Source organism: Sphaeramia orbicularis, chromosome 16 (assembly GCF_902148855.1).
Source record: "Sphaeramia orbicularis chromosome 16, fSphaOr1.1, whole genome shotgun sequence".
NCBI lineage: Eukaryota > Metazoa > Chordata > Actinopteri > Kurtiformes > Apogonidae > Sphaeramia > Sphaeramia orbicularis.
Genome location: NC_043972.1, coordinates 8,631,968 through 8,656,121, shown reverse-complemented (window position 1 = coordinate 8,656,121; position 24,154 = coordinate 8,631,968). Strand labels below are relative to the sequence as shown.

Sequence of the window (24,154 nt, the reverse complement as noted above, 5' to 3'; positions counted from 1 at the left end):
AGAAATATAAAATGTATAGAATGCTTTTGCAAAAATATAAAAACCACTGCTCAGTGTAATTGGTAACAATAAATAAGTTCAGAAAATATATGTAATAGAGCAAAGTTTTGCACCTTGCTGGTGGACTCTATAATAGTTGCAAATTGTAAGAAAAGATTGTAAAGTTAAAGAAAAGTTGTTATGTTAGTATTGTGAGAGATGTTTTTCTTTAAATAATGAAATACTGGGTATAATTTTTATTCTTGTATCTAACTTTTTTTTTTTAATTGTATATTGATATGTATATTGGTTTTGCAAAATTATAAATGACTAATGTTACTTGAAACCATTGCACTTGATAAAAAGTACATTTGTCTTTAAGATGCAGTGGTAAAAAAGTATATTTTCATAAAATGTAAAATACTCAATACAAGTTGCTCAAATATGTACTTCCTATAATGTAAAAGTCAATGTTATATACATTCAGCTCTTGTTTAAATGCAAAGTGAAATGATAGAATGTGTTGATTTCGCAAGTTTCTGTGCTTCTTAAAGTTGCTTTTCCGCATTTATTTCCATTTTTTCTAAATTTAAACAAAATTCATTTAAATTTTCAAACCATGCTTTTCTTTTTTCATGTATCTTATTCTGTAGACAAACTCTCTAAACTTCCGGGTTTAACGTGGTTATTTTTAGAACTTGACGCTCGTTTCTATAATCGTAGTGACGTCGTTTGGAGGACTGGCCGTCCCACAATGCACCGCGGTTGATGTTCAGCGTCTTCTTCATCAACACATGGGTGCTCATCGCCGTTCCTACTGATCATTTACATGTTTTGAACAAAATTAAAACAGTTTTCAGCAACGCTCTGTTTTCATTCCGCCGCCAAATGAAAGTTAAAGTCCTATCGAGGAATCCGGATGATTATGTCCGGGAGACAAAACACGATATTCAACGCGGTAAGAGGAAAACTTTAAACGCTGCTAAGCTAAGTGGTGTTTGCTAGTAGAGCTGTTAGCATCTGCAAAACACAAACGTGGATAATGTCGCTCCAGTTTGTTTACCTGTAAACAGAAGATATTATCATGCCCTAAATCAAGTTCATACTGCTTAAAATGTTTGCGTTAGCTGCTTCACATCACTTTATTCAAGCCTTAAATGGGATTGAGTACTGTAAAAGTGATTTCATATTCATATTTTGTCATTTAATTACAGAACTAGTGACTTTATTGCAAAAAAGTGCCCGGAAAATATTAATTGTTACAGGTCATCCTGCATGCATCCTGTAGATTCTGATTTCACCCTTATTTTATCAACATATTTAATACCAGATTGTGGCCCAAATAAGAGAAAACTAATGTTATTTATAATCTTCACAGCATGATGTTGTCTTATTTCCCTCTGAAAGCATCATTAATGTAGTGGCTGATACTTTAAGTAAATTATACATCATTTCCTCTTCCCTTTGTAGCTAAATTTGTGCTTTTTCCCCCTCACACATTATGTTCTGATTATGCTCTTCCAGCCTAACAGTTGTACGCAGGACACACTGTTATACTGTCTTGTCTTGTGTTTTAGAATAGAAGCATTTAACTTTAAATGAAGAAAAAACCTTTTATGTAATATTCTGTATATTTTTTATTTTAACCCTTTCATGCATACTGGTCACTCCAGTGGACAGCTGTTCTATAGCTGTTCTCTCATATATTCATGGATTTTATTGTTCTTTTCGTTTTTGTTTTTTTTTTTACACATATCTTTATTAAAGTTTTAAGACACTACATATCTTTTCTGACATGAATTGGTAACTTTATGTAGATCTCTCCTGAGCATAAACCCCCAGAATCACAAGCCCTCCCCATAGTTTTCACACAATTTATCACTAAATTCTCGTTTCTGTGCGTCAAAAATTAAACGTGTGGTGTCCTGCTGAGTGGACATTTTTGCAACTTAATGAAAAATAGGTTCATAAGAATTTTTTTTTAATTATTATTTTTATGTATTTTTGAATTTTTAAAATTATTATTTTTTTTAAATGTATTTTTCAGAAAAAAATTTTCAATTGCATTGTTTTTTTCATGCCTATAGAGGAATAAAAACTCTCAGGAAAATTTTTTGATTAAGGTTCTCATAATTCGTGTATGAAATGGTTAAATATTGTGTTTACTTTGAAAGATGTGTATTTAATGTTATTGATAGAGCACACAAGGAAAATTGTGACCATCTTCTTAAAAATGACGGACACTGATATGTTAAATCAGGGCTCATAACAACCATAAACTCAATAAATAGCTTCATTTGTTATCATTAGGTATGTGGAAATGGAAGTGTTTGCTTTGTTGGCTTTTTACTTTTAAACAGTGCAAACTAAAATATTAACAGAAGAGAGTCATATGCATTAATTAGGGAATAAGTGATAGACATTTTATGATGGAAAGTCATGAAACATCGGAATGATAAAATAAATACAGCAGAATAAAGTTATGACAAAAAGTATACCTTCATGGGCCCTTGATGTTACTCTTATTCTGGTATATCACCTATATTTCGTAGTGTGTCAGTAAAACTTTTCTTCAATATTCAGTGATTTTTAGTCTAACAGAGGATAAAATAAACCCACTATAAATAAACTATTAAAAGGTGAGTGTTGAATAGACATCACTAGCTATAAATATGTTGTGATAGTTATATTTATGAAATGCAGGACACTGACTACTGTTTGTCTTTAGTTCCCAGAAACTATGACCCAAACCTCCACCCATTTGAGGTGAGCAGGGAGTACACCCGGGCCCTGAACGCCACCAAGCTGGAACGAGTGTTTGCCAAGCCTTTCCTGGCCTCCCTGGATGGACACAGAGATGGGGTGAACTGTATGGCAAAGCATACAAAGAGCCTGTCCACTCTGTTGTCTGGCTCCTGCGATGGAGAGGTAACGTTTACTGAAGAGGTCGTCTGTGGAACAGCCCAGTTTCCTTTTTCTAGATGTTGATACAGGTTGTTTAATTTGATCCTCAGGTGAAAATATGGAACCTCACCAAACGTGAATGTGTTCGCACACTTCAAGCGCACGAAGGTTTTGTCCGAGGAATGGTTGTCCGCTTCTGTGGAACGTCCTTCTTTACGGTGACTGCTGTTCCTCAACACGCCTGAGACTTGTTTTCATAAATCAGGGTTTTATATGTCAACACAAAAGGAGCTTCTGTTTATTAACATTGCATGTTCTCCGTGACAGGTTGGTGATGACAAAACAATAAAACAATGGAAAATGCAGGCACCAGGATACGGAGAGGAAGAGGAGCCGCTAAACACTATTTTAGGCAAGGTATGTTTGACAGGTATTTTTAGATACAGTTTTTATGAAATTATGATGAACTATGTAGGAAACAAGATGGAAGGCATTTGTCATATTTCATTGCCACTACATAGAATTATTTATTGTTTTGTTATTTAGCGTTTATATCAGTGTTTTTCAACCTTGGGGTCACTTGGGATCCAAATGGGGTCACCTGAAATTTCTAGTAATTGATAAAAAAAACCCCAACAACTTCTAATTAAAAAAATATATGGTGAGTTGAGAGAGACAATCCCAATACATAAAAGACATGACAAACTGTGAAGCTGAAACTGAATTACTGTGTTTCTGTTTATCTGTCAAATGTTCACTGTGGTCGGTTTCAGATGCTGCAGCTCTTTCATAATTCATAGTTTGAGTTCTTGTTTGTTCAGTGTTAATTGTCAGCCTTGTAAATCCAAGCTGGACTGACTGTACATATCTTGACCAAGGAAAATAAAACTCTCCCTTTGTGCAGTAATCTACACCTGGCTTTTCTGCCTCCATCCATAATAATATACATTATATAGACTAAATGTCATCTAAAATTAATGTTTATTTGCAACATAGTATAGCAAACAATTACATGATCCAAAACAAATTAATTTTAGCAAAAAATGTCTCTGTTTTGAATGTCTGGGGTCACCAGAAATTTGTGATGTTAAAATGGGGTCACGAACCAAAAAAGGTTGGAACCACTGGTTTATATAGTTTAACACCTACCCATCCATCTGTATCCATTTGATCTATTCTCACCAAAAATCTAAATGTAAGTGCTGGACTTAGCAGGATTTGTAACATTCTATCAATGTAAATTTTGTACATATTGCTCTCTTTTAGCACTATTATGGCTCCTAACTTGTTTCTTTGTTTTGTTTTTACTTTTCTGCCTATAATGCTGCCTTTTGGTCCCCATTGTAAATAAGAACTGCTTCTCAACTGACCTACCTGGTTAAATAACGGTTAAATTGAAAAAAACATTACAAAGATTTTAGACCCAGTCCTGATCTAAGATGTGACTTGTATCAGTGTAACGTGAAAGCGTGAAGACGTCAGTGCACAAAGACTGAACATGAATTATAGAAGCATCAAAAAACCAGTGCCTGGCCAATAAGCTTCAGACTTTAACCATTTTCGTAGATTCTACATTTTTCGTTCAAGGTGGAGAAAAAATGTAACAGTTTTTCAATGAGGTCCTGAAATTATTTCTGAATGCAGTTTATCGCTATGTCTAATGAGAGCGTATTAAAACGAAGTGCATGCTCTTGTCTTTTGCAGACTGTGTTCACAGGGCTTGACCATCACCAGAAGGAGGGTGTGTTTGCGACATGTGGCCAGCAGGTGGACATCTGGGACGAGCAGAGGAGCAGCCCCATCCGATCCTTCACCTGGGGCGTAGACAGCTTCAGCTCCGTGCGATTCAACCCTGTGGAGGTAAAACATGGAACATCCTCAGTCTGTCAGCAGCTGTCATGTTAACACTACTGTAAAGTATTTTCTAACTGATAGATTTAATGATGGTTTTTCACAATTCACAGACTGAGCTTCTTGCAAGTTGTGCCTCTGACAGAAGTATAGTTCTGTATGACATGAGAGAGTCAGCCCCACTTAAAAAGGTAACGTACAAGTAGCTCATTTATGCACTTTGTTTTTTTCTTAATATCTTTATAGGGCTTTCATATGATGTGTGTTTTCACTTTCTGCTTCAGGTTATTATGACAATGAGGAGCAACACAGTCTGCTGGAACCCAATGGAAGCCTATCACTTTACATGTTCAAATGAAGACTACAAGTGAGTTGAAACTGGTGTTACTGCTGTGTTTTCATTTTACATAGATAAACATTAGCATTCTCTGATATATAGAATGTTGAGGAGAGTGTTAAAATATGGAAGTTTTGTGTTTATCTGTTAACTATTTGTCAAAAATCCAACCTCAATATTTTTTTTACATACAGTTGTGACAGGTCTTGACGACTCGGATTACAAATGTGACTTTAGTAAATGTGTATTATTACAGTTGCTAATTTGGTCTCATAGTTTATCAGAACACTCTCAGTGTCATCTTGTGCTGTGAGCTAATGTGGCATCTTGTTAAACTTTAATTTAACCCATAAAGACCCAAACAGCCACTGGAAACCAAAAGCATCTACTGATCTAAAATCTTTAGTACCTGCTGATGATCCACTAATCCTATCAATACATGTTTATGTTTATGTTTATGTTTACGCATTTGGCAGACGCTTTTTTCCAAAGCGACTTACAGGGGAAAACCAATTAAATCACTCAATCAATCAAATTTTATTTATATAGCGCCAGATCACAAGAAAGTTATCTCTTGACATTTTATATATAGAGTTGGTCAGAACCAGACTCTAAGTCAATTCTACAGAAACCCAACAGAATCCATGTAATATTGCAATTGATATAATATAAATAATGATGATATTGATGATATGATAAATAATGATATAATATAAATAATATATAATATATAAAATATTGCAATATGCAATACATGTAAATAATTGGTGCAAAATGCAGTTTGTCATCTTTTCATGGTCATCAGATATGACCCATTTGGGCTTTCAGAGGCTCCATAGTTGCCATGGAAACACCGTCATCTTCTACAACATTGATTCACCATTAAAACCCATGGAGTTGGATCAATGACAGTGGATGGTGACATTTGTTTTATGCTCAGTTATTGATATATTTGTTGAAAATGACACTTTTTCTTCAGTTTCTCTGTTTCTGACATGAAAAGCTTTGAATTTACTCTGAGCTTTAATGAACATCAACATGATCAAGGGAACAAATATAGGAAAATACCTCATTTACGCTGAAAAAACGCTAAATACAGAGGATAATATTCTAATAAATGATGATAAATCACTTCAGAAAGGTTAAATAGAGACAAAAATTTAATTGGAAACTGCCACCAGAATAGCACTGGGTCTTTATGGGTTAAAATTGTTTCAGTTAAATATAGACCAATCCGGAAATTCTGGGATGAATCCAATACAGATTGACCAAAGCTCAAATTTATCCTGGTGTTTCTTTGTTTGTTTTCAGTATTTTCAAGTTGTTTTGTTGTCAGAGCCAGGGGCTAAGAGGTTCTAAATTTACAGTTAGTACCAATGAACTTCCCTTAAATTAGGTATTCAGTTTAGTTAGTTACTTTAGTTTCCACGCTTAGTGTTAGAGATGCTCACAGATGAGCACAAAACATGAGCCACAGGTGATTCAGGGGAAACACAACAGCTATCGGAAGCTTATTGATCTGGGCCTGGTAATACTGGAACAGAACCGAGCACAGCTGTTGTCAGATGTAAAACCTGAGCTGTAATCGGACAGGGAACTCGTACAACAACAGATAAATATCAGCTACTGCCATCAGTGAACGTCACCTGAAGAAGTCTTACATGTAGGTCCTTTACAGACCTGCAGAAACCCTGTTCTTTAGGAAAACCAGATGTTACATGACTAAAGAAATGATAGTATTTGTGCATTCAAGTCAATGTCCTAGTAATAATCTGTTTTCAAATTACCAAACATCAACTGTATCATCATGTGATCTCTTCTTAACCTTAACCTGTGTCTCCCTTTGTCTCGCTAGTCTCTACACATATGACATGAGGTACCTTGACCAGCCAATCACAGTCCACATGGACCACGTCTCGGCGGTGCTGGATGTTGACTATTCTCCTACTGGGAAGGAGTTTGTATCTGCCAGTTTTGACAAGACCATCCGGATTTTCCCCAAGGACGGAGGCCACAGCAGGTCAGTGTGACCCTTAAAGCTGCCAGTCAGACACAGGTTTACTCTGATTTACTCTGATTTACTGGGGTTTCCCAAAAGCATCGGTGTAGGAATGTGTCAAGAATTAGACTGATACACATTACTATTACAGGGTCTTCAAAAGTATGGAATTATGAAATGCTGTTTTCCAGACCTTGAAAAGTCTGGAATTTTGTGTGAAAGTCTTGATAAAGTATGGAAAAAAGTTTCTCTCATTGTCGAATTTTAGTGTAGGCCTATATTCAAGGGCACATAATCTTGTAAGATAATAAATACATGAAGAAACATATAAAAAATGTGATATGATTTGGCTAACCGGTCGGAACTGGAATGATATCCAATAAAAGCTTGTGAAGCCTTCGGGTTCAACTTGACAGGGTTGGTACGGGTGCTTGAAATCCTTGAAAATGCTTGAATTTCAATGTTGTGTTTTCAAGGTCTGGAAAGGGTTTGAATTTTAGTTTAAGTGCTTGCAATTATAACTGTGACATATTTTATTTATTTATTTTTAATATTAACTCTGCCAGGTTAGATGCCAAGCCAAAGCTACTTACAGAGAAGTGATGCATTTAGAAAAATAAAACTTAATTTCAAAAAAGAAAATTAGTGGGTGTTCTCAGGTCAACTCCAGGTACATTTTTATGTTGTTCTTTGTCTCGGTGCGAGTGTGTCTGAAGAATGCCAAGTAGCTTCCCTTTTTTTGGATCAAATTTTGCGGCCTCGTTTTAATTTCTAAGCTTTTTGCTATTACGAAACATCATTTTAAATGTTTATAACATAATACAATGTACATCATTGTGATAAAAAGTGAAAAAAATAATCCTGAGTATATGTATTCCTGTCGATATGGATTTTACCCCAGTGATAAGGTGAAAATGACTCTTAAAAGTGCTTGAATTTGACCTTGAAAAATGTGTATGAACCCTCAAATTGAGGAGGTCGTCATTCGTCATGTGTCTGAATCTAGGAAGTAAATATTACACAAAAAGTGTGACTTTCATGTGTTTTGAAAAAGTTTCTGTCAGTAAAAATAGAATTTACTATGAATTATGCATTCATTCATTCATTCATTCATACATTTATTAAACTGAGCTTTTCTTCTGCACACAACAGGTACAATCTGAACCAAAAAAGTAGGGACGCAAGTATAAAAGTACATAAAGGCTACGTTCAGACAGCAGGTCTTAATGTACAATTTGGATTTTTTGGTGAAATCTGATTTTGTGTGTGTGCTTATTCATATTACACATTAAATGCAACTTCTCTCAGTTTTGAATATGTACTGAATGTGACCCTGAAGTGACCCGCATGTGCAAAAGAGGTCCTGATGTAATACGTGACCATGCAGGCACGCACTGTGTTAATGGAAGTAAATATGGAGGCATCTTGTGTCGGCGCAGAATTGTGACGTAAAGGTCGGATAAATGCGACCTGGCCGTTCAGACTGAAGCTGCAGTGCAAAATATCAGATACGTATTGGATTTAGGACCACATATGAAAGTGGCCTGGGTCGGATTTGAAAAAAATCTGATTTGTGCTGTTCAAACTGTCTTTAACAGATCGGATACAAGTCACATTATGGGCAAAAAAAAATGGATTTGGACCACATTTGCCTACAGAATGTAGCCAAAGTCAAGATCTTGGGGAAAAAATTAGCAGTTTTGAAAATGTTTGGCAAAAGTTAGAAATTTTTATTTGGATAAAGAACAAGCACCTTGTATTACTGAAAAACAATAATGAAACTAAACAGAATTTGCACGCAGGCCTTTTAAACGCCTCACCTGATGTATATCTTTGTTAAATCAGGGAGGTCTACCACACCAAACGCATGCAGCATGTCATCTGCATAAAGTGGTCATCAGACAACAAGTACATCCTCAGCGGTTCGGACGAGATGAACATCCGGTTGTGGAAAGCCAACGCATCGGAGAAACTCGGAGTGGTGAGTCCCTCGTATTCGTCCCTATGCAGATACGAGACCCGGTTTACCGCCCGGTTAACTCGTTGTGTTCAGCTCCGTATGTTTAATGTGTCAGACATAATGTATCTCTCTGCATCTTATGAGATAGCTGCAGTCTCCAGCACGGCCGTGGCCCTTTGCCCACATAGGCAGGGTGAAAGTGGGCGCCGGTGCCAGGAGGTAGCGAACTGCTGGTGCCAAATGCCCTGATGGATGCTGACTTAGGGTAGAATCACTCTCAATAAGTACATTGTACCAACTGGCACAGCGGCACAAGGCCAGGTGGGAGTTAAAAAACTCAAGCTTGTGCAGCTGTTGGACAAATCATCTACAGAAGATAAACTAATAAAAAAAGCCAATACTGTTAGTGTTTTTTCTGAGAATCTCCTCTCACTTGAAATCCACAGCGGGGTGAATTCCACCGATATTTTCTCCCAATTGTAAAGGCAGCGTTTGCAGAAATGATGGCCTTCACGTTATGTTCCGATCAGCTGTCAAATAAAGCTCCTGTAAAATGCCGGGAAGTGCTCCAGTGCTCCAAATACCAGTTATGGCTGAATAATAAAGATCCAAAGCGACTCGCGCACCATCTCCAACAGCCATCTTTCATCCCTAATCGGATTCACTCTCGCTTATTCTCTTAATGCAGCTTCAGAGTGGAAAACTGGCCCGCTTTTGGCACTTGTTTTACTGTCACTGTGCAAGAGAAGATTTATTCACAAGCTTTGCACTTAAAGAGATCAGACAAGGCCTGCTCCTATCAGCAGTTTGAATCGGCCAATCACTTAAAGCGGGCCACTCGGAGCATAATGAAGCATTAACAATCAAGTTGTACTGAAAAGGGTCTTTAATTATCAAGAACTGCTGAGATGCTGATTCAAGGCTTCGTCTCTGAGACATCACACCAGGCTGATGGAAACTTAAATACCGCATGTCTTGTTTTTTTGACTTTACATGTGAAAACATTTGGCTCAGTGGTTTAGTCTTAAAACATGTCCAGTCAGCTGTGGGTGGGTTTAACGGGATCAGTTTTTATTTACTAAGAAGCATCACAGCTCAGTTATTTGGCGACGGAAAGGGAAGAGAAGTTGAATGAAAAGTGAGGACTGAGTAGGTCGGTGACGTCGGTGTGAATATGAATATGTGCAGTAGTTGACAGACTGGTGTTCTACTGCGTTAAAAATGACTGTTACGGAGAGTTCACTTGAACTTTACCAACAAGTTAAGATACTTTAAAACTGTGGCAGAATTAGTGTCTTGTATATAACCTGTTTGATTCTCTGAACATTTCGAGATTCTTTGTCATTCATTATTGATACAATGAATGAAATTACAATCAACAGGATCGATAGTGAAATGAAATGAACAGTTAAAAACACATTTAAAACAGAAAACAGGAAAGTGAAGTTAATAATAATGATACTACTACTATTACTACCACTACTACAACCACTACTACTACTACTACTACTACTACAACTACTACTACTACTCCTACTACTATTACTAGCACTACTACTACTACTACTACTACCACTACTACTACTACAACTACTATTACTACGACTACCACTACTACTACCACTACCACTACTACTACTACTACTGGTACTGCTACTACTACTACTACTACTACCACCACCACTACTACTACTACTACTACAACTACTATTACTACCACTACTACCACTACTACTACCACTACAGCTACTACTACCACTACAACTACTGCTACTACTACTACAACTACTACTACTACTACTATTACTACCACTAACACTACTACTACCAGTACCACTACTACTACTACCACTACTACTACTACTACTACCAGTACCACTACTACTACTACCACTACTACTACTACTACTACCAGTACCACTACACCACTACCACTATTACTACTACTACCACTACTACTACTACTACCACCACTACTACTACTACTACTACTACTACTACCAGTACCACTACACCACTACCACTATTACTACTACTACCACTACTACTACTACTACCACCACTACTACTACTACTACTACTACTACTACTACCAGTACCACTACACCACTACCACTATTACTACTACTACCACTACTACTATTACTACTACTAGCACATATGTATGCCAAACCACAGCAGTCATCTCTGTCCAGATTTAGTGTGAACCCCCCCACACACACACGCATGCACACAAAGACCACTTGGCTTTTATAATATAGATAATAATAATAAATAAGGCAACATAAAGGAGGAGAAATTACTGAAATGTGAACGAATTATTGCACGTTATATTATAGTAATTGTACTTTATATTGTGTATGTAGCTTGCACATGGCCTTAACATTTATTATCACGTGGGGCGCAGCTAGCAATTGTGCCCTTCATAAAATTCAGTATCTTGTTGACGGAGTGAAAATTGAAAACTGAAAATTTTTCAACATCAGGCTCCCTGCTTCTATGCCTCTATTATACAATGGATCTTACGCAAAAATTTCACAACTTCTAACCTGTATCCACTGGACCCCCCAGAAATGCTGGGCCCCATCAATTTTTTCACGTTTACCCCTTCTTTACCGTGCCCCAGAATATTATCTATTTATAACAGATGAACTGAGTAAGTTTCAGGTGGTGTAATTTTGATCCTGTTACGTTTATCAGGTCAGATGATGAAACATTTTCCTCAACCTTTAATGTGTATATCCGCACCGCCATCACTTAAGTCACGTGCCAGTGTGTTCCAAGGCCAATAAATCTTTGAACTGTACACAAACCTGTGTTGAATGACACATTTGAGCCTGTTGAACATCACCTGTCTCTGAGGTGACATTTGATCATCTGTGCCAGAATCAGTCATGAAATTACTACATGAAGAGCCACGTTCTGCTTCGTTGGGAGAGAAATTTCATTCACAAACAGGAGTAAAAGGCAGACTTTCACACCAGAGCTTCACATCCTGCTGTTGGAACTTGAAAGCGACAAATTCAGCAGCGACTGTCAGTAAATCACCCGTGCAGAAGGCTTAATTAAACCACTTGTTAATTTTGAGAGTGAGGAAATTCCAAGTACTGTTAAATCACTTGTTTGCAGCGTTTAAGACCAAAGCTGGTGGTTGTAAAACTTCGCTAAATCTCTCTAGTCTTCCAAACAAGCAGAATGAAAACCCCATCCACCTGAACTTTCCCATATCCATCTTGTTAGGATTACACAGACAGCGTTCGCAGCCTAACCGTGTATGTATCCAGGAGAATTAGTCCAGTGCAACAGGATCAGCATCTCACATCTCTCCTCCAGCAAATTGAATCTGCAACAAATCATTGCTTTTAATTAGAATAAAAGCCTTCGAGGAGGGCGGCCAGAGCTGAGGAGTGAGGGAGGGGCGTTATGACTGGACTCGGATGGACGGGACGAGATGATGTCGCGCTGGTGTCTTCACTTTTTAACAGACATTGATTCAGTTTTGAGTGAGCAGGTTGTCAGACTGATGTTGGCGCTAACGGCGCCGGCCAAAGTTTAATGACAGGAGAGGGTGCACAGTACCGGTACCGATCTGAGGGATGGGTTCAGCTCTCTGATACCTCAAACATACGGCCTGAGGACCAAAAACGGCCCACAAAGGGTACAATCTGGCTTGCGGGATGAAATTGAAAAGTGCAAAAATTACACTGAAGATAGTAACAATCAAGGGTGTCGAAATAGTTTTTTTTTTTTTTTTTTTTTTTTTTACAGCTTTAATTATTATTTTTACATATCAACAACATTGACATCATTAAAGCATTTCTTACAAAAGTTGTGAACTTGTCCCCCCCCCCCCCCCCCCCATCTAGGTGGCATCCCCACAAATACACTCACATAAACACACATGTATCAAATGGGCAAACAAAACCCCAAAAGAAGAAAAGAAGTATACACAAGTACAAAAAACAGACAGCCCCCCCAAAAAAAGACTCAAACCAATCTGTGTTGATCATTCTGGTCATATCACCAACATTCTGGACCTCTGGCATAAGAAGGGGGTCGAACTTCTTTTAGTTCAGGTTCCGCATACAGACCAATGAGATCCCAAGTAAAACAAGTGGTGCCAGGCACAACAAACCATCGATCCAGCTGATGTCATCATGTCTATGCGTGTGCTGATGTCAGCATAGACAAATTTTGCCCCTTTTAAGTAAATGGGGGAGAAAAAAAAGATTTTAAAAATTCATAAAAATTTTGAACTTTGACCTACTTTCCCCAAAATGTAATGGCCTCTATTGTGGATCACTGGCAATCTATAAACCCAATTTGGTATGAATTCAACCAATAGTTTTGCCGCTAGAGTGGTAACAAACAAACAAACCGAACCAAAAACAATACCCCTTGCCTCCCCTACGGGGAGTGGGGTAATAATAGCATAATAATCTATAAATAATCACAACTACAAATTTATATATAAAATATGATATTAATATGAAAAAATAAATAACATTACAGAATGACAATATTTACATTTACAATAAAATGTGAATAACCTGAACAAATATGAACAACCTGAAATGTGTAAAGAAAATTAAGGGCAATTTTAACAATATTCCGCCTGTTTCTAAATGTTTTGTGCATTTGTAGATACACTGTGATCTGTAAGTTGTGTTAATAATAAACTGAGACGTAATATTGTAGAAAGTGTTCTTATTGTAGTTCCAAATTGTCAATATTTTGCCTGTTACCAAATGTTTGTGTAACATGGTGTGTAATGCACATGTATAAATAATAATAATAAGAATAATTTGAGGCATAATACTGTTAAAATTGCATTTTTCTTACTAACTTTCTGTTTTTTTTCTCTTTATTGTGAAATGATAATTTGTAAATGCAAATATTTTCATACTTTGGTATCATTTTAGTTTTTTTATTGCAGTAATACAAAGAGAAAAAGTTGTCATTACTTATAGGTTATTATTATATTATATTATTATTTTACTAGTTCGGCCCATTGGAGATTAAATTGGGCAGAATGTGGAACCTGGAAGAAAAAGACTTTGACACCCCTGCCCTGTGCAGATGTGATTTACCATAATCAGGATTTTGAAACCGACAAAATATACATTTATTGTCAATTCAAAGAACAGACAAGACACCAGTGACCATTACTGTACGGCAATAAATGTACGGTTACAAGTGAAATTCCTGTAGGAAGATGACTGACTCATCTCCAGTGTCATCCTCCTATTTGTAGCAGAAAATGACAGTATGGATGTGTGTTCAGTTGTGACTCAGAGTAAATGAAAAGGGAGGCTGTGTCTCAGCATCACAGTGCTAAGAAGCCTTTAAAGAGTGTGAAACCACCCTCAGTTTCTCACTGCAAAACTGCACTAATCAATACTCTGACTACTCTCTTAATTGTCATTTATAAAAATAGCGACTATTACAGAAACCTTTACAAAAGCAACCTTCTGAGAGCCTCTGATGAGGTCAATGCTGTAAACCAGGGGTGTCAAACACGAGGCCTGTGGACCAAAACTGGCTCGTCAAAGGGTCCAGTCCGGCCCGTGGGATGAATTCATGAAGTGCAAAAATTACACCGAAGATATTAACAGTAAAGGGTGTCGAATTCATTTTAGTTCAGGTTCCACATTCAGTCTAATATGATCTTAAGTAAAACAATAGCATAGTAACCCTTTAACAATAAAATGTGAACCTAACAATATTCTGCCTGTTACTTACTGTTTGTGTAACACTGTGTTTAATGCACATGTTCAAATCATAAGTTGAGGTATATTATTGTTAAAATTGCACTTATTTTTCTTGAGAAATTTCTTTTTTTTTTTGGTTATTCACATCTTTTTTGTGAGAGGAAAGTTTGTAAATGGAAATGTTTTTATAATTTAATGTTTTTTATTGCACGAAAACAAAGAAAAAACTTGGAGTTGTCATTATTTAGAGGTTATTATGCTATTACTAGTGCGTTGGGTCATATTAATACCGATATCTAGGGACTGAACTTAGTAAATGCGTCATTCCTGTTTTTAACTTCATTTCCTGTCATGCAGCATGATACTACGCTTCCCATCAACCGTCATGGGCATAGAAACGTGATTGTAAGGCTATTGTGTTCCAAAATGACTAATATCTCCCAAAATATTGGACCTATCAACTTGTTGAGATATTTAATGTAGAGATGGGACTATTCCTCAACTGTAGGTACCAAATTGGCCAATTAAATATGTCAGTTTCTCCGAACTATGCAGACACACACACACACACACACACACACAGACGCTCTGAGACCTTCTAGTATTGTGATATAGATTTTCCTGGTTCAGCCAACTTCAGATCAAATTGGGCTGAAAGTGGAATCTGAACTCAAATGAGTTTGACATCCCTGCTGAATGCAGTCCAGTTCAAAGATGCCCAACTGATATACTGGAAAAAGGAAAGTCCACATCTAATAAGCAAATATTGTATTTCCAGTCAAATCATCTTCCAAATCAAAAATCACTGTGTAGTAATGGATCTAGAATGTAATGTATTGATTAGTGATCAGTGTTGTAATGAATGTTTTTTTTTTTTTTCTCTCTAACCAACAGTAGGCTTAAGTGTTTTTATTGAACCCTTTTAGATGTGATAGATCTGTAGTGTCCCTGAATGCAGCGTCTGTATTGTCTGGGTGTGAAATCCCACATTTTGAAGCTGAACTACAAACACAACATCAGTGCTAACTTTCAACATACTGCTGTGTGATTGAACAGTCGACTGTATTTCTACTCAGGCTGTGAATACGTGTCACTTCCTGGAAACGTCCTTGCCAGGTGGGGCCACGTCACCTTGGTAACCGGCCAGTCTCACCTCTATTGGTGTGTTGCATTAGATACTGTACCGGCCACTATAATACTATTCACTCTTATTTACACTACAAACTGGACCAGTATCTGTATAACAGTACTGACCACTACTATTGGGCTCTGTCGGCCTACTGTCAGTGTCTGTTTTCATCATGACTGCATTGCATTATGGGATATTAATGCTCGTGAAGTGTCCAGAATGTGTATGGTAACACTTACTGTGGATATTCATACTAATTCATTCTAAGGTTTTATACCAAAAAAGCCTTCTCATTAGCGTGATGGTGTGAAATTTTAGACACTGTCTGTCAGTGAGTTAATATGAACAGTTGGCGACAAATGAGTGTCACCGAGTCTAATCTAAGTGCTAAACTCCTTCATTCATTCATTTTCTGAACTGCTTATTCCTCTGGAGGGTAGTGGGGATACCAGAACGGATCCCAACTACCAACGGCTGAAGGCAGGGTAAAGCCCGAAGGTGACTGATCAGTCACATGATGACCTAAGGCTGAGCAATATTGCCAAAATCTAAATTTTGTATTGTATACAGTCCTGTGCAAAGTCTGAGTCCAACGTTAGGTTTGTTGGTTTAGTAAAGTTCTAATGACCGCACATATGCATTAGTCTCTGTATTATGATCCAATCCGGATATACAGTCACGGAAAAAAATTATTAGACCACCCTTGTTTTCTTCAATTTCTTGTTCATTTTAATGCCTGGTCCAGCTAAAGGTACATTTGTTTGGGCAAATATAATTATAACAAAAATAGCTCATAGTAGTTTAATTTCAGGGCTGATATCTATCCATTTTCCATGGTTTTCTTGATAATAACCAAAATCACTTTAGTTCTTCCATCAATATCTATGGCATTGTACTGACAAAAACAGTGCTTTTAGGAATTCCATTTTTTTCTGTCTGTTTTAGTCACATGATACACACAGGAGTTAGTACTTGATTGCATAACCATTGTTTTTGATGACTTTTGACGCTCTGATATTTTTTTTCCACGACTGTTTGTGAAGTATGTACCGCAGGAAAAACAAAATTTCTAGGAAAAAACAGCTTCTATAAACCAAAGACAAGCTGCTTGCACAGGTCTTCAAAGTCTTAAAGTATGGAATTTTGAAACGCTGTTTTCCAGGCTTTGAAAAGTCTGGGATTTTGTATGAAAGTCTTAATAAAGTATGGATTAATCTCAAGTTGAATTTTAAAGTATGGTCAAAGACACAAACTTATCAGATAAGAAATACATGAGGAAAGCATATAAAAAACTTGTTTGTGTGATATCTGCACACTTCTGCGATTTTCATAGGTTTTGAAAATGTTTGTCAGTAAAACATCATTCATTGCAAATTATTCATTCATTCATAATTTTATTAAAATGAACTTTTCTACTACACACAACAGGTACAATCTCAAACAAAAAAGTAGGGACACAGGTATAAAAAAAAAAGCATATAAAGTCCAGGGGAAAAAAGCAGTTTTGAAAAAGTCTAGGTTTTATTTGGATAAAGAGCGAACACCCTGAAAGAGGTAGTATTTAGTGTGACCTCCCTTTAACCCTTTTGTTCAGACAATATCCGATTTACTGCATGAATGTTCTGATGGTTTTCAACACGTCAGATCTTTGTAATTGTTAGTGCTGTTTCTTGTCATGGGGTCAGAGGTCACACTGAATAGACACTTTAACCTTTACAACCCATTTAGTCTTGTTTTTTTGTGTGTCATTTAAAGCTGTGCACATATTTCCTGTATTTTCTTGTTGTATCTTAAGAAAAGAGAATGAAAAATAAATATTTATGCTCATTTCAAGCCTGAAAAAAACAAAGGTGGAATAAATCACTTACACAGGAAATGGTTTAATGCTTCAATATAAACAATGTACCTTCAAAATCACCCTTTTCTTTGCTGCTTTGACATTTTCTGTGTTTGTTTATATTACCTTTTGCAAACTTCCTTCTGGAAGTGTTGCATGATTGACTCCATGCAACATAGGTGTGAAGCAGTTCATAGAAACAGTGCTTATACAAGTAAATATTGGCTCAGTGATTCACAGGAAAGCCAAGTCTTCAAGCATTTCACTAGCCTCATAGCTTTTTTGGACAAATTGTGATATCCGCATAAAATGAAGCAACAGTGTTAGGAGAGTAAAGTTATGCAGATATCACAATTTGGAAAAAATATGACTTTGGCAAAAAATGCTATTAGGCTAATGATGTACATACAGCTTAAATTGTGAATATAATATAGTTTTTGAGCAGCCTAATATTCCTTTTTCTTAACTTTCTGTAAATTAATAACAAATTTGATAAATTTTGATTCATGTTTTGATTTAGAATAGAATGTAGTGTTCCCAATGCTTTTGGGTGTATGGAAATAAAAGCTATTATAAGGATTTTGAGATTTACTCACTTTTTCTAAACACTGCTATTACTCTGAACACAGCTGTACATAATGTTCACAGTAATAAACATTATGTCATCAGAAACCACTTCATCATCATTTTGGAGGTGATTATCCTTGTTGAGTTCTCCGCTCTCCTGTTTTTTCTTCCATTTGATTCTGTTTTTTTTTTTTATTTAAACCCTTTAATAACCCCTCCTGCTGTGGTCCATGCAGCTGGCCCCCCGAGAACGCGCAGCTGTCAACTACAACCAGAAACTGAAGGAGAAGTTCCAGCACCACCCGCAGATCCGCCGCATCACCCGCCACCGCCACCTGCCCAAGACCATCCACCACCAGACCAAGGAGCTGCGCGTCATGAGAGAGGCCCGCCGCAGAAAGTCAGTATTAATTAGTTTGAACCCTAATTGAATGCCCTGTGTATTCATTTAGCTGCGATAGTGGCTGGGGCGGCTGCCAGGTTACGTCTGACCTATGCAGTCACACCAGCCTAATGGAAAATCTCACAGATGGACCTGCCCCCCCATGACATGCTCTCTGTAGGCCTTACATACTCATTTCCAGCCTGTATGGTGGATTGATTGTCCCAGTTTGCCCTGCATCCGGTGATTCATAGCTCGGTCTGGGGCTGGTTTTTGTAATTACTGACAGTATTGTGATACCTTAGACGTGTGTTTGTGCTGTGAATGATTTACTATCCTTGCTTTATGCATTATTTTCTGGGTACATTGGTGTGAGCAGTGACGTAGGTGTTAGGTCAACAGTCTCCTCCACCTCCTCCTCTGTTTGCTGATCCCTCCCTCTTCCCTCCCTCCTCTAACACTGTATAATAGGAATTATGTGCAATAAGTTCATGCAAAATCCACTGCTCTCGTAATAATGCAATATTTATTTAAACCTAAATCTTTCATAGATGCACATACTGTTAATAATGTAAATATTGTGTTGATCATATTTTATGTCTGTCTTTACTTTATTCTACTTTAGTTCTATTCATATTTTACTTTTTCTAAATTTTATGGCAGTGTCTACTGCCACAGTACTGTGGCACGAAATATAGATTTGTCTATTTCCACAGAACCAATCAAATGTTAACATTTGTACTGTGACAATAAGCAGTAAGGACATGTTGTTCCCACAGAGCTAATCATGGATACTGTTCCTGAACTCCCTGTCCTCTTGTTGCCACAGTACTGTGGTGATATTCGGCGTACACACCACAAGCAAATTATGTCAGTCCGCAAAATTTTAATATCATTTCAGCCTTTCATCTACATGACACCGGCATTGTCGGTGCCCTGAAACGGTATTTTTGGAGAACGGGTCCCAAAGTGAAAAATCTCTCAACGCCACCCTGGCGTAGGCGTATGGATAGGCAAAACACCACGTTTTGGAAATGATGACGCCATAATACCATGTGACCAGAAGAGGAAAACCCCGGACATAACCTCATACACATGCTGTGTGCATTCTTCTGTGATTTTAGTGAATCTTCTGTGTTTGTGTACAGTGCCACATATAGGTGTGGCATACGTATTACACCATTTTCACCCAGTTTTCCTGTTTCCATCTAGACGCAGATTTTTCTTGAAACAATACGTGTTTGGACGTGAAAATTTTAGAATCCGCAAAAGAAAAGTATCAAGAGCGTTGTGGTCTGGACGTAGCCTCCAGTAACTGGTCCCATAGCCTTTTCCTGTACCTGGATTGGCCCATGGCATGTGCTTATGTCCACAGTCCTGTGGCAGCAGGGGGACAGGTTACCAGTCTACACAGGAGGGCGCTGATTGGCTCTGTGGTAACAGGACTGTGGACATAGACACTTTGACATTTTATCTTTGCACTCTTCTTATTTTCTTATGGATTGGCTTTTAATTCATTGTGCGCTGACTTGAGTAGTACTCCTAATTTCACTGCACACACAATGACAGTAAATGCTATTCTGGTTCACATTTGGACCCTTTTCTCAGTGTCCTCACCAGCTCTCTTCTTCTTTTTTGCTTTTCTTCAGGGAGAGGAATGTCCGCAAACACAGCAAACCAGGAGCCGTCCCCGTGGTGTCTGAGAAGGAGAAGCATGTTGTGACGGTGGTTAAATAGACAAACCTGGACAGAGTGGAAAACCCACTGACCACAACAGAGGTGGTGGTGGGGGTGGGGGGTTGAGTCCAGACCTCCAACACCAGTGGACATGAACAGAGCCCACCTCATAATCAAACACTGATGGACAGTTGACTGTGGTCCAGAGGTGAAAAACACAGACTGTTCACATGTAAATACACGTTTACATCTGCTGGGATGTAAAACTGAAGTTTGAACCATTTCATGGATTTACATGCTTTAAAGTGGGTTCAGTTAATATTGGAGTTACCGGATTCTAAAGCCGGCCCATCCAGATTTCTATTTTTCTCTTCTTTTTTAGTTTTTCAGAGCCAAATCCCTCTAAGACACAACAAACTGATTCTGTACATTCACCATCTGTATGTATGAGGGATTTATGCTGAAATTTATTTATAATAAAGGTTCATTTACAAGAAACCACACCCTGTGTCACTGATGAATTGAATGTGAAGTTGTTCGACTTATTGTGGATGATGTGATCAGTGTTCATTTACTTACAGTCATGATGAGGTCGAGCTTCGATCCTCTTAAGGTTCACCAACAAATCCTATCAACTCTGTCTGAGACTCACCTCAGGACTGTGGAAAGAAGACTGGGTCTGGGTTTGGTCTGTGGCTGAGTGGACTTCTTTCTTTCTTTCTTTCTTTCTTTCTTTCTGTATGTCTGTTTCTTTTTTTTTCTGTGTTTTTTTCTATTTTTTGTTTCTTTTCTTTATTTTTCTTTTTTCTGTTTCTCTGTATGTCTTTCTATTTTTCTTTGTGTTCTATTTTTCTTTGTATCTTTTCTCTTTCTTTTTTCTTTGTTTCTGTCTATTTCTTTCTCTGTTTCTGTCTTTTTCTTCTGTATGTCTGTTTCTATTTTTCTTTTTCTTTCTGTGTTTCTTCTATTTTTCTTTTCTCTATTTTTCTTTTTTCTGTCTGTTTTTTCTTTGTTTCTGTCTGTTTCTTTCTGTCTGTGTCTTTTTCTTTCTTTCTGTATGTCTGTTTCTTCTATTTTCCCTTTTTCTTTCCCTGTCTATTTCTGTTTTCTGTGTTTTTCTTTCTTTCTTTCTTTCTTTCCTCCCAACACGTTGTCATTGTGTGTGATTTTATGTCTATCTGATAATGAGGAAATCAAGTTGATCAAAAGTTTGGAAATTGCACAAATATCCAATGTCCAATTTTTATTTTATTTTTCAGAACACTGTTCAAAACTGTGATATCGCATCAAATGTTAATATTATAAAAGGCAGTAGTTGTACATTTTTGCACCGTATTTGCTTTTAAAAACCTCCTTTCCATATTAGAATTGAATTGATCTTTGTCCATAGTGTCCTAATATGTGTTGTTAGAAGACATTGTGCTTTAGGATAACTGATAGCCACCCTGTGACTGTTTGGCCTGTGTTTTCATCCATAAATCATCACTGTATTTGTCACATGACTTGACAGGAAAGATATGTGCACATTCCAGTGACCGGAACCACAGTCCCACCTGCAGTAACTGTCACTGTCACTGCTCATATTCTGTATTTATCTTGCCACTTCACATTTCCCCTTTCACAGAGCTCATGATCTGGTTATGAAATATGCATGATGCCTTCCCCTTCCACTTCCCCTTTTCCATTCCAGTCCGGGCTCCAGTATTCCAGTCCGGGTTTTTGCTCCTTCTATCCGCCTGCTGTCAATGAACATCCAGCGCGTCCTCTTCCCCTCCGCTCCGCTTTTATTCTTTCTACGTGTTTCCATCGCTCCGCCTCTTCTTCCTATCTGGATTTTTTCTTTCCCCCCCCTCCTCTCTCCCCCCTCTCTCTCTCTCATTGCATCCATTTTTGTGCATTTAAGAAATCTCCAAGAATTACGAACCTGGAGGAAAGAGAGCTAAGCAGAGTGAAAAGAGGAGGGTTAAGGACTCCAAAGGAAAACAAACAAGGACGGACCGGGCATCTTTTATTTCCAGCATGCGAGTAAAACCTTTCTAAAGGATGGCAGCGATGGGTTAGACAGGATTTAACATGACTGCAAAATAAAAGGCAAGAGTTGTTTTTTTTTCTTCTTCTTCTTTTTTTTCTTTTTAAACCTTGTGTATTTTTTCTCTACTTTTTTCATCCCTGGATGGAAGCTTGTGTGTGGAATTACCTGGAGGTTGTAGCCTGCAGCCTGTGCACCCTCCTTTTTTTTTTTTAAGGGCATCTAATTTTATTTCCCAATGTGTAGTTTGATGTGTAAATTTGGTGTATCAACCTGCAACAGCTTAAATATTGCGAAATCCTCTGCAGGGATTCAGGGCGCTCGGGCCGGCTGCAGCGCATTTTGATAAACCTCATCACAAGCATTTAATAGATGAGACTGAAGCCTGTAATTAATATTTTGACGCTTATTTCTGCAGCAATGTGTGTGTGTGTGAGTGTGTGTGTGAGATATGTGCACCTTACCGAGATGTCATGCCGTGTGTAGATGCCACGATGCACCCCACCACCACCATCATCACCCCCCCCCCCCCCCCCCCCCCCCCCCCAACAGCAGTCAACCCCGACCGCATGAAATGAAAAAGGCTTTTAAATGTCGCCCAGAATGCTGCTGCTGCTTCTTCATAGTGTTTTTCTCGTTTTTTAGCAACTGTGTGTAAAAGATGTCTGCTCCAGTCGGGCCCCGGGGCGGCCCTGGCCCTGCTGCTGCCTCAGCGGCCAGCGCCATGCCGGAGATGCCGGACCTCAGCCACCTTACCGAGGAGGAGAGGAAGATCATCCTCGGTGTCATGGACCGACAGAAGAAGGAGGAAGCGAAGGAACAGTCGATGTTGAAGTAAGACCCGGCAGCTTTTTTTTTTTTTTTTTAGTGGGGAGGGTATGTGTGTGTGAAGGGGGGGGGGGGGGGGGGGGGGGGTCTGCTCAGTGTTTGGTGTGAATTTCTTTAATTGTCTCCGTGTGAGAAACTGGTGGGTCATGTTGCCTCTTGACATCTAAGCCACATCTTTAACACTCGACTTCTAAGGGATGAGACTGAGGTTGGGGGAGAGAAGGGGAAAGAAGGGGAGTGGGGGTGGTATTTGACGGACACTCGTGATCTATTGAGAACAGTTGAATTCAGCGGCTGACTCCGGTTTCTAATGCGGCATTCAGTCCACACTCTCTGACCACTTTCCCCCACTTTGGAGTGGAGCTGTGGAATGGAATGGGTTGGGTTATAGCAGCAACGGGCGCCATTTTCACGTAAAAATGCACGCCAAATTGCTTACCCTTTCCCCACGAACGTCACCGAGATTACACAATATGACACTGGAAGGATCATTTAAGGTGTCCTTCGTGGTGATGTCGCACAGGGTGTGTGTGTGTATATGTGTGTGTGTATGTGTGTGTGTGATTTGGACGTCGGGTCTCGGTGGAGCCCGTCGCTTCGCCCTGCTCCTCCTGTGTACAGATGTCGCTCGGAGCGGTTCAGCACCACGGAGCTGTCCACTGTGGGCTCCGCTTTTTTTTAAGGTGGACCGGAGAGTTTTCCGCCATCATCTGCCTGTGTTACTGTGTGTGAGCCATAACTCTGCTTTATGGTCGAGTATTAGGCTCTGTCATCTCACCCTGGTTATAGTCACTTGATGAATTGTTGATTAAAGCATGGCTGTGACCTTCTTAAGGAAGCCAGGCTAATGAGCACAGGGGGATTTCAGGGCGGTGGCCTTAAATATTCCCATCCTGTTGATTTTCTTGTAGTTTTTCTTCTTCAATGAAAAGGCATGCTGGAGATAATCATGCATCTTTTAGGA

General features: G+C 38.3%; 2 protein-coding genes across 3 annotated transcripts in view; both read left to right on the top strand.

Moving 5' to 3' along the window:
* The first annotated feature begins 756 nt into the window (after positions 1–756).
* dcaf13 (ddb1 and cul4 associated factor 13) lies at positions 757–20,836 on the top strand. Of its 2 annotated transcripts, XM_030159215.1 has the most exons (12): positions 757–937; positions 2,708–2,907; positions 2,994–3,101; positions 3,211–3,300; positions 4,588–4,743; positions 4,848–4,925; positions 5,019–5,101; positions 6,927–7,091; positions 8,916–9,051; positions 18,511–18,674; positions 20,306–20,418; positions 20,454–20,836. In XM_030159215.1, exons 1-11 carry the CDS (start codon positions 868–870, stop codon positions 20,391–20,393), a joined length of 1,338 nt encoding a protein of 445 aa, XP_030015075.1. In that variant the 5' UTR covers positions 757–867; the 3' UTR covers positions 20,394–20,418; positions 20,454–20,836. The 2 variants fall into 2 exon arrangements, with proteins under 2 accessions (XP_030015075.1, XP_030015074.1); XM_030159214.1 differs by having other exon boundaries at positions 20,306–20,836.
* A 1,312-nt stretch (positions 20,837–22,148) lies between these two features.
* rims2a (regulating synaptic membrane exocytosis 2a) overlaps positions 22,149–24,154 on the top strand; it is a 278,590-nt gene continuing 276,584 nt past the window's right edge. Inside the window, 2 exon segments of the mRNA XM_030157202.1 lie at positions 22,149–22,424; positions 23,008–23,196. Coding sequence (XP_030013062.1) covers positions 23,024–23,196 — 173 coding nt within the window. The 5' untranslated portion in view covers positions 22,149–22,424; positions 23,008–23,023.

What these genes read in the sequence shown, in the direction of transcription:
- dcaf13 (XM_030159215.1), top strand. Translation starts at nt 868, where the DNA reads ATGAAAGTTAAAGTCCTATCGAGGAATCCGGATGATTATGTCCGGGAG. An exon ending in TAAACACTATTTTAGGCAAG is followed by an intron (nt 3,301 to 4,587) that starts GTATGTTTGACA and finishes TGTCTTTTGCAG; the next exon opens with ACTGTGTTCACAGGGCTTGA. An exon ending in TGTTCAAATGAAGACTACAA is followed by an intron (nt 5,102 to 6,926) that starts GTGAGTTGAAAC and finishes TTGTCTCGCTAG; the next exon opens with TCTCTACACATATGACATGA.